We start from the raw sequence: 11036 nt of genomic DNA, 5'->3' as shown, positions 1-11036 counted from the left end.
AGACTCTCCAGACTCTCAAGACTCTCAGGGCTCGCTAGACTCTCCAGACTCTCCAGACTCTCCAGTCTCTCAGGACTCGCTAGACTCTCAGGACTCTCAAGACTCTCCAGTCTCTCAGGACTCGCTAGACTCTCAGGACTCTCAAGACTCTCAGGGCTCTCCAGACTCCATCCAGACTCTCAGGACTCTCAAGACTTTCAGGGCTCGCTAGACTCTCCAGACACTCCAGACTCTCAGGACTCGCAGGACTCTCCAGACTCTCAGGGCTCGCTAGACTCTCCAGACTCTCCAAACTCTCCAGTCTCTCAGGACTCGCTAGACTCTCAGGGCTCTCAGGGCTCTCCAGACTCCATCCAGACTCTCAGGACTCTCAAGACTCTCGGGGCTCGCTAGACTCTCCAGACTCTCAGGACTCTCAGGACTCGCCAGACTCGCAGGTCTCTTAAGACTCTCCAGACTCTCCAGACTCGCTGGACTGCGTGACACATTATAATTATTATTAGCCGCCCCCTAGGCTAGCTACGGTGCAATTATAATGAGATTCACGGTCATTTTAACCCTTTCTACACAGGCTAACGTACTGCATTTAGCCACTTGTTCGGTTGCGTGGATAGCATTACGCACCCTTTGTCTAGTGACAGCATATCCCAATGACCGTAGTCGCCCAATCACCAGTGTCTCTCCCATATTTGGCATTTCTCGACGCACCTGTTGGAGCTTTGTACGTAGATCACTGTCACTTATACTTCTTGCAGCACTATGAACATCTAGAATGCCGAACTCCCCTCTTCTTCTATAGATAGTCATTCGAGAGACACCCAATAGTTTACTAATCTCAGTCCAAGTGAAATTTAAACTACATAGGTATTCCAACTGGTCTTGACAAATAAATAGCTGGGGACGGCCACGTCCTACTCTCCTAGCAACCTGGGGAACTTGGTAGCCTCCGTCTGTGTGTGCATCCAACTCATCAAGTCGAGTGTACCACATTGTCTTGAGCAACACACAACTGTCCATTATTTCCTTCAATGCCGTGCAAACTTCAATCGTCTCATCATCGCCATCATCTTCAATTTGTACACGAAGGGAAGATAGAGCATGTATACAAACCTCAAACCTCTCAATAACGAACTGGGCATAACTAGTAGACTGAGTATAATCGATTTCTCTATCTACCGTAGTAAGGAAAGTCTCCATTTCTTGGAGAAATGTTTCCCATCCCCACACTCGATCTCCAGCTCCTGCTCTTTGATCAACCATTTTAATTAATGAACACCCAGTCACCTTTTGACCTTGAGCCTCGCACTCGATTACAGCACGTCTTGTAACGTTACAGCACGTCTTGTAACGATTACAGCACGTCTTGCATGCATGACGTTTTCCTAGCCTCTACACAGGCTCTCCTTTTTCTGTTCTTTATCACAATCGTTCAATAAGATAAAATACTGTATTATTCGTTCAATGAGATAAAATACGGTATTAATTGGAGGAATAAAGAAAGAAATAGACGTAAAGTTAGGAAAAAGGAGAGCCTGTATCGGGAAGTCGCGTGAGGGTAGAAGGGTGGTAGAAGGGTGAAAATGAGCGTGGGCATACTGAGCTAGAGATGTTGGACTGCCCACGCAGAGGTCTACGACTAATAAAACTTTGCCTGCAGCAAGCTGGACATGGACTTGGAACTGGAAGTTTGCAAGCACTATAGCTAGCTATACCTTAGGCTTAGCTAGATGATCTACTAGTCTAGATTGTGTGTTTAGATTCTATCACTATTGTGTCTTTCTACATGCTATAGTAGAATAGCTTAGTCATCATTATCATATAGCAGGTAGCTACTGCCACCAGAGCTGGCCACGCTGGTTCTCTGATCTGACTTGCAGCACAGCTTGGTGGTTGTCTCAGTGCAGTGCAGTACAGTACAGTCTTACTCTGAATGCGTGGGAGAATACCTTACGTCACGATTGTGGGCTACATATCGCCCACGTTCATAAAAATCCTTGTGGATCACGCGATTTCCCAAACCAGGCCTTACTTTTTCTTAACTGTACGCCCATTTCTTTCCTTGCTGCCTCACTATGTCTTGTTTATGGATGAACAGTGACAACAGCAAGAAAAAGTAAGGCCTGGGAACGAGGCTAACGTTTTCCCTTACTTTATGACGTCCTATAGCGCTATTTATTTTTGTTACACTTGGCGTGCCATACGGAGCAACCGTAGTCATCTTTCAATTGAATGAATAGCCTCGATCCCAGGCCGATCCGTCTCTAATTGAACGCTAGGTCGCCTCCTCGAATCGAGGCTATTGAATGACTTGTTATGCCTCAATGCGCATGCACAAGCGAGGTATACGGTAGTGTGTCTGTGTGTAGACTGTTACAGCTGTTCAAGGATCAATAAAGTGTAAGTAAGAGTTTCTACAGGCTTCTAGTCATGTTTTCTTGGATTCATATTCGTGGATTTGCAAAATAAAGCTTCATTCTCGAGTTATGCCTAGTTTTGCTTACTTGGAATGCCATTGCAGCCTTTTCAGAAGAGTCCGTAGCAAAACTTGTTCACCGAGTGTTGCTACTCTACTTAGTAGTTAGCTCTGCACTAGAACGCTAGCTATTGGTAACTACATGAGTGAGAAGAGAGCTGCAAGGCTCTGCTGACGTACTTGCAGCCATTAATTTTAGACTTGAACTTTTTGCATCGATCGTTTTTAATAACAATCATGGTCGATCATTACCCACTCTTTGAGTTTCCCTGTGATCAATGTGTGTATAAAAGCTAGCTATTAGTAGCATTATGTAGCTTTGGCACCTCCACCGAGGCATCAGCACCCGCGGTTATTAAGTTTGGAGGCAACAAGTATAGCGTGTCACATTCGAGGAAGGAAGAAAAATAGGCAAAAGTCCAATTTATAGTGGCCTTAATCAGTTAAGGTTAATTAAGTGGTTCCTCCCTCCTGGTATTGATTATACATGTATCTGGGTGGGACTGGAAACTGTACATTGTAATTTTACTTTTACCTAGCCTCGTCCCCAGACCATGTTGTCACTTAGCCTCGATCCCAAGCCGAGTTTTCGCTTTTTATAACGGTTAGGTGAACAACTAGAATATAAAATTAATGTCACGAAAGTGAACGAGAATATTCATTTGTCAGAATCTGACGCATGCGCATACAACTAGTACCAGGCCTAGTTGTTCGCCTAACCGTTATAAAAATCGAAAACTCGGTCTGGGATCGAGGCTAGTTGTCACTAAAATCGCCATCGGCCTGGGATAAGGCTAGTCATATCCGAGTTATGCAGTATATTGCGGCCATAAAAAAAAACAGTCAAATGTTTAGAAGCAATGATCTCAAACAAGAGCGTCCAGAGAGGCTATACCGCATTGGATGTGCCTGGTAGACCTTCAGATGGCGTGTCAATGAATGTGTGTTTCCAGTGCATCAAGAAACAATAGAATCTCGTACATCATGTATACTGGCTGGCACCATGTCGGAATTGCTCGGATACCACTCGTGTCCTTCCTAAGCCTTGTGTCTTTCTTGGCTTAGGAAGGACACGTACGAGTGGTATCGGAGCAATTCATACTCATCGGCTAAGAGGAGTACGACGGGGATTGGAGGGGGAGTGCTTCTCTACAAATTAAATTCATCATTTCACCGTGTGATTGTCCACACAACACCAGTGCCATAGGTCACACCCTTGATCTGGCCAGGCGTTATCCAACAAGGATTGTGTGTCTATTGTTAGTGTACAATTTCCAATGACGAAAGGGTATTACCAAGGGTGTATAAAAAGAGAGGGCATGCTACGAGTAAAACTGGTTGGTTTGTGTACAGTAAACGGCATGCATTTTTTGAGAGTTTAATTCTCTCTCTTGAGAGAATAGAGAAGCCAGACTATGTGCGGAGATCTAAATTTTCGTGGGTTTTAATATTCGCATTTCAACGCCAGGAAACCACACCCACCAATAGCTTTGTGTGAAATACCAGTGCGTAAGAGTTAATTCCAGTTTTAATTTTCGCGTTAACTGCTCTCAGTGCCCTCAAAAAGAGAAATGTTGCACCTATACAGTATATTGATTTACATCACTCAACTTGACAATACATCCCGGCCAGCCATGTGTGGACAATCTCCCTGCGCATGAACATAAAACATAATAATTATTATACTGACTAAAAAATTGCTATATTAAGTAAAAAGTCGCCAGGGACCAGGGTAAACACCAAAAAGCGTGGAAACAAGACATTTGGTGAGAGTAATCCTGGCAAAATTGTTCACATCGCTGGCCGTGGGATGATGTTCAATCCCCCACATACATAATATATAGAGTACATGCATTTTGGAATGAGGGATAGGAGTTGGTAGATTATGCTATTCTGTTATGCTCAAGTTAACACCATTATCCTTTTCAAATCGCCTATTATTCCCTCCAAAGCACAACATAGGCCCCATGTCGTTGCACATGTAACTATATAAATAATGGCCACATGCTATATATTACACTGTAGAATGCCAAGGAGTAACAAACTACCAGTATACTTTCGTCAGGCCTACAAATGTTTGTATGATTCGTACTGACCTGTAACTCCAAAACTGCCTATTACATGTATACTCTCATAATGGTTATGCAAGCATCATTAGAAAATGCAGAAGTACTTTGGATGTGTCCCCTTAGATGTAATACCAAATTGGAACAATCTCCCACGTACTTTCTAGTCCTTAATTCTGTTTCAAATCAAATCTTACACTGTATATACTACCGTATTACTAGAATATTTTGCGGGTAAAAAACTTTGCAAATGAGCACCCTTTGCGATCTAGCTATTGCGTTCTGGCAAGGATCGTGTATTTACTAGTAATGATTTAGATTTTGCGGATTTTATTGTTGCGAATTGATCAACCATCGCAAAGTTCACAAATATTTGATGCTCGCAAAACACTCTAGTAATACAGTATGTGTTTTTATTTTATCTACAGTGGAACCTCCAAATAACGGACAAGTTGGTGCCGTTATTCTGAAGTGTCCTTTATTGGGGAAGTGTCCTTTATTGGAAGGTTATAAGCTTACCATAAATTATAAGGTTACGTTACCCCAAATGTAGTATGTAGGTAGGAAAAGTGGGCATGGCACTCAAACTACCTCCAGAGGAAGTGCGCTAAAAAATTGAGGCAATAATAACTTCAAATGCATATTAGGCCATTTATTATTATGTTTCACGGCAGGCCGGTAAATATATTTAACAATGAAATTTAAGGGAGAGTGGGAGTTTTAAAACTCAAAGGGAAATTGTTAGGCACTGGTAAGTTGTGATAACAAATAAGTATTATATAGGGTATAGACTATAGAGTTGTGGGATTTAGATTGCACAAAAATAGACCCGCTTGCATCCATGAAGCAGGTCTCTAAGTGAACAGGCTTGGAAATGAGACCTTCCATGTATTATTTCGAGGGTATAAACTAATATCACATGCATGCACCAAAAGCCAGATACTCTACAAACATTTAATCTGCGAAATCCTTTCTAATGGTTTTTCTGCAAAAGTGTATACCGCTACAATGGTACACAACGGTAACAGCACAAAACTAACTAAACTGTTTCTAAAGTAAAGTACAATATTATAGTTAGGTTCATAAAATATTAGTTCCACAGGATCTATAAAACTCTCTCTGTACCAGTCCAATTCGTACATGCTTCCTGTGTGGATGTTCCAATGGAGGTCTGTGACCGTACTCCGATGATGTCACGATTGGGACATCTTTATTCACTTCTTCAGCGTGAACGTTCAATCTTTGCGTGTGCTCCATATCATCTCTCTTTAACTTCATGCAGTAACCTTCTTTGATGTGAAATGTGCGATCGTACGTTGACATAAGTGTATACGTCTTCTGGTTATCGAAGTAGTTGATCGTAGATCTAGTTGTGTCACTACTTGAATCTTCCATAGATTTTCTGGTAGCTGACTCAGCTGAGTGGTACTTAGCAATCTATGACAAAATAACCATTTATTTAGTATTGACTCAGCTGGTTCCAAAACGTTCCATGCACATGTCCTGCCTCATATAATTATATGTCACACCAGAATCAGATAATTATGCTATGCTAGCATAGCAATGAATATTGACATAATTATCAGAGGGAATTACAACTCTAGACTGTTCTTGGCTGTAGATTTCTATGTTAAATGCAAGTAATAATTACGGTTAGTACACTAACCGGTACATGACCAGGGTGTCATACAAGGGTGGGGAGATATCTCTGGCTCCAATTTCCTGCATTCAGGACTGGTAAGGTGACCTTTTTTTTAGCAAAATGTTCTGGCAAAGCATGCCTTATTTCCCCCTCTACTTCAAAATCCTGTATGACACCCTGATAACTATAGGTTGCAAGCTATGAGCTAGTGCATGGAGAAAGGAAAATAATCGTTCAGTCGCATAACTTGTCAGCATAACACGGTTTGTGTGCGTGGTAAGAGGATTAAATGACTTTAGTTTGCTAAACAGGCATGACGGCACCATGTAAACATTATAAGAGCTGTTTGTACATGTATAATTATATAGACACCTTGTTTTCTCGATGCACACTTTCTCTCCACTGTTCTTTTGCTTGCTCTGGTGTATAGTTTTTCCACCCGTAATTTGCCATTTTATAGCTTTCACCTGGGTAGGCCATCGCTGTGTCCTGTAAAATAAATGCACAGGGCATGATGTAATAACCTACTTATTGCTGATTGTGTAACCTAATGGACCAATCATTCTACGCAACTGCATTGGGATTCACCACGTATCAATGCACTCCAGTTTCTTATAAAAGCAATGGGGTGGTGAGAGGTTGCATCCTGAGTAATCAATATCATCAAGAGTTTATTAGGAAGAGTACGCAACTCCAATTAAAATCGTATAACCTACGTCATAACCACATGCTGTTGTATTAAACTGTGAAATCTCAATTTGCAATTTATCATGTTACTCTGGCCTTTCCTAGGTTATTATCTGTGAGCGCCTTATACCTGAAATGGTTGCGGTTATAATACAAAAACATGTAGTGACGTAAGTCAGATAGAATGCCTCCTGTACACGTCTATTGGAGTCCCGTACTCTTCCTAATGAACTCTTGATATCATCCAGGTATATTGACCAGGTGATTGATATTATCAGAAGCACGTACATGAGGAGATGGAGCATCTTACTACGTGGATTCTGTATCATCTTACTATCAAATATTGCTTATATACGCCAAACCTATAGAAGTACGGCTAATAATATTTAATGTTGTATTCCCATATTATAATAAGCACAAATGCTTCAGGAGCCGTAATTCAGACCTATACTCTGTTCGATACCACTTCATGTAGTCTACTGGACGTTGTAAAATCTTAGCATGACTAGTATCAATCTTCAAAACATCTTCCAATGAAAGCTCTGAGCGATCATCAAGTTACTAGAAACAACACAAGAGTTTGCAGAATCCTTGCCACACCTGATGAAAGGTGTTGAGCATTGTGGGTTCCTTCAGGAGTGCCTGGTTCCTTATCCTTATACATGTATGCTCATACACTTACGTAGTAAAACAGACCACAGTGTGTACACATCTTCCATATAAGGAACGCTCCACGCTCTTACTGGTGTGTTGCAATCCAGTAACCATTTTAAAAATAGTTCTAGCTCTGTGTTCTTGCTCTTATAGGATACTTCTTACCATACTTGAGGCTATATGAAACGTTTTTCGTTCCAGGCCTGGAAACACTCGCAAAAAAAGTATATGTACTTAAATGGCCAATTGCAAGGAAAACAGCTAGCTTGTGAGCTTTCAGTATCCTTTTTTGTAATCTTCGTGTGGCCCTGAATATAGTTAAGCTATAGTAGACTGCACCTAAGCTATCTATTAAAAGTGTCTATACGAGCCATGGATTGACAACTGCGTTTCAGCTGCTCATTCAAGGATCGTGTGTATTAACCAGTACTTTTGCGATTTTACTGTTGCGAATTGATCAACCCTCGCAAAGTTCACATAATTATGTTTGATGCTTGCAAAATATTCTAGTAATACCATAGATTGAAGAGAAAGGGATTGGCAACGGACCGATTCACGTGATTCTTCTACAATGAAGTCTATATACCGTATAGCGGGTATATTTCAAGGGTATAAATAATTGTGGAAATGCCTTTAGAAAGGTTTTCGCGGATTTAATTTTCGTGGAATAGCAGCCTTTTTGCAGCATGCATGCATGTGATATTAAATTCGCGGTTATAAATGTTCGCGGTACACGCGAAAACCACGAACATTTTATACCCTCGAAATAATTATACCCTCTACATGTTATATACGGTAGTAGCTCTGACACCATCCATGTTTCGCCTCTAAAACCCGGGAACCTTATTGTCTAATGCATGCTTCTCAAAGACCCCTCCGACACTTAAACATAATATTATTATATGCCCTCTGATGGTGAGTATCATTTGAAAATGAAGAAAATATAATCTTGATATTGGGCTTATAGTTTATAGTGTACAATTTCCAATGATGAAAGGGTGTACAGTAGACTCTCGCTATTCCGGCTCTGAAGTACGGCCACCTCGATATACCGGTCATTTGGCTTGGCACGGAATGCTAGCTATATCTTTACTGCATAAAACTCACCCTGAAGTACGGCCATTTGCTATTCCGTTTACCGGCCAGTGCTGGCTGTCCCAAACAAAGTTTTCAATTTAATTTTATACGTATATTACGGCCGGATATGACGTTTTGGGTGTGGTTTAGCAAATAAAATTGGATTACACTTAAATAGAGAACAGAATGATTCATTATCCTACATTATACTCGAGACAAGAACCGCAAAAGTAGTCATTAGATTCGAGGTAAGGTAGTTTTTAAGCCGCGGCTATTTCCTGAGCTACAGCCACCTCGCTATTCCGGCCAAGCTGCATGGTCCCAAGGGTGACCGAGAGTCTACTGTATTGATTTATATCGCTCGCGTTCACCTTGAGACAATACATTCCAAGCCCAACCACCTCAGGCTCAGGCTGAGCATAGTGTATACAAGCGATATATGGCCAGAGTCTGAGAGTTGACTTTACCAGGTGTATCTAGCTGGCAATCAATGGTCCTATCAAGCGCTTATACTGTTATTGTGTAGTCAATCAAACGGTAGCCAACTTAACTGTACTGTTAGCAGAAACTTGAGAACCTAGGTCTGTTCTTTCACATGAAGAGTGATACTCCTTCTTCCTTCACACAAGTCAGCTCACACTCTCTACAGTGCCTGTAACCTAGAGAGTAGAATACCACACATTTGTGAATTTTGGTACATAAATGTGAATATCTTGACATTAGAACATTTCTAAGAAATTTTAATGATACCAAAGTGTAGGTGAATACTTGAGCTTCAACATATCCACAAATGTTTCCATGGCAACCTAAGGTGGTGGATATGTGGTTGCTTTTACAACAGCAACAAATTGTTATAGTGAGCAAAAGCTTAGGGAGGAAGTCAGCTAAGGTCTGGAACTCTGGCATAACATCAGTGGATAGTTGAGCTAACATATGCATGGATTAAAATCGTTTACATAAGTACACACGCTGTTTCATACGGGTGCCTTTTCGCTTAGGGAGAGATTTCAAGTAAAGTTTTCGGCTAAGGTCTAATTTTTTTACACATGTACCGTATAGCAGGTAATTTTCGGAGGACAAAATATTCGTGGTTCAGCAATATTGAGACATTTCGTGGGTAATATTTTCGTGGTTGGAGCTTGCACTGCAGGTAAAGGTAGGCAAGGTCGCTTTATTCGTGGGTAAAATATTCGTGGGGTCAGACCTCCAACCACGAAAACCACAAATATTTTGCCCCACGAAAATTACACGCTATACGGTATTGTTAATAAATTGTCTATCTTTTGGTAGAAGCAATTTTTCCAGAAACACTTTACTTTCAGAGATAATTGATGTTACATACATTTTTTTACAATCATCCCCGTTCACCTCAATGATTTTCCACTATAACAATTTTTTAGAGAAATATTTTTAAGTATGTTTGTAGCTTATTCATTCATCTACACATTGATATCAGCATCATTTCTTAGAAATGTTCCAATCTCAAGATAAACTAAGTACAACTACAGTAGACTCTCGCTATTCCGGCTCTCTGAAGTACGGCCATCTCGATATACTAGCCATTTGGCTTGTCACGGAATGCTAGCTATAATTGTGTTTACTGCACAAAACTCACCCTGAAGTACGGCCACTCGCTATTCTGTTTACCGGCCAGTGCTGGCTGTCCCAAATAAGGTTTTCAATGTAATTTTATACGTATATTACGGCCGGATATAACGTTTTGGGTTAAAATTGGATTACACTTAAATGAGAACATTATCCTTCATCATCCTCGAGACAAGAACCGCAATAGATTCGAGGTAAGGTAATTTTAAGCCGCGGCTATTTCCTGAGATACAGCCACCTCGCTATTCCGGCCAAGCTGCATGGTCCCAAGGGTGACCGGATTAACGAGAGTCTACTGTACTCACAAATTTGTGGTATTCTACTCTCTAGGTTACATGCACTGTATATCTCTGACAAACTAAACTTTCAAAAAAAGTTAACCTATGACATGGATGTGATCACGGTGACTTTACAGAGTAAGTATGCTTACATACCGTATAGCGTGCAATTTTCGTGGGGCAAAATATTCATGGTTTTCGTGGTTGGAGGTCTGACCACAAATATTTTACCCACGAATGAAGCGACCTTGCCTACCTTTACCTGCAGTGCAAGCTCTAACCACGAAAATATTACCCACGAAAATTAATGTCTATTGCTGAACCACGAATATTTTGTCCCCCGAAAATTACCCGCTATACGGTACACCATTAGTGTTTCTATTCACTCCACCTTGCTCAGGTATTCGCTCAGAAAGGTGGAGCAAATACAGCACATGCCCAGATTCACGCTCAATACCAGGCCGAGGAGGCGACCTAGTGTTAAATTGGACAAAATCGGCCTGGAACGAGGCTAATTAAAAAATGTCGTACCTCCTCTAAGTATGACCATAATT

General features: G+C 41.1%; 1 protein-coding gene across 1 annotated transcript; it reads right to left on the bottom strand.

Annotated features, from left to right (window-relative positions):
* Nucleotides 1–5481: 5481 nt before the first annotated feature.
* Nucleotides 5482–9144, bottom strand: LOC135342112 (uncharacterized). The gene is made up of 3 exons (XM_064538808.1): nt 7469–9144; nt 6554–6670; nt 5482–5976 (listed from the first exon to the last, which is right to left on the bottom strand). The coding sequence occupies exons 1-3, from the start codon at nt 7487–7489 to the stop codon at nt 5620–5622; spliced, it is 495 nt and encodes a 164-aa protein (XP_064394878.1). The 5' UTR covers nt 7490–9144; the 3' UTR covers nt 5482–5619.
* Nucleotides 9145–11036: the final 1892 nt, after the last annotated feature.

Source organism: Halichondria panicea, chromosome 9 (genome assembly GCF_963675165.1).
Source record: "Halichondria panicea chromosome 9, odHalPani1.1, whole genome shotgun sequence".
NCBI classification, from domain to species: Eukaryota; Metazoa; Porifera; class Demospongiae; order Suberitida; family Halichondriidae; genus Halichondria; species Halichondria panicea.
This window is presented reverse-complemented; position numbering and strand designations above follow the sequence as displayed.

Excerpts from the sequence above, each read along its gene's own strand:
- LOC135342112 (XM_064538808.1), bottom strand. The coding sequence starts at position 7,489 with ATGCTCAACACCTTTCATCAG. Across the intron at positions 6,671-7,468 it reads TGCTCAACACCTTTCATCAG|GACACAGCGATGGCCTACCC; the intron begins GTGTGGCAAGGA and ends TTTATTTTACAG. Across the intron at positions 5,977-6,553 it reads GTGTGCATCGAGAAAACAAG|ATTGCTAAGTACCACTCAGC; the intron begins GTGTCTATATAA and ends ATTTTGTCATAG.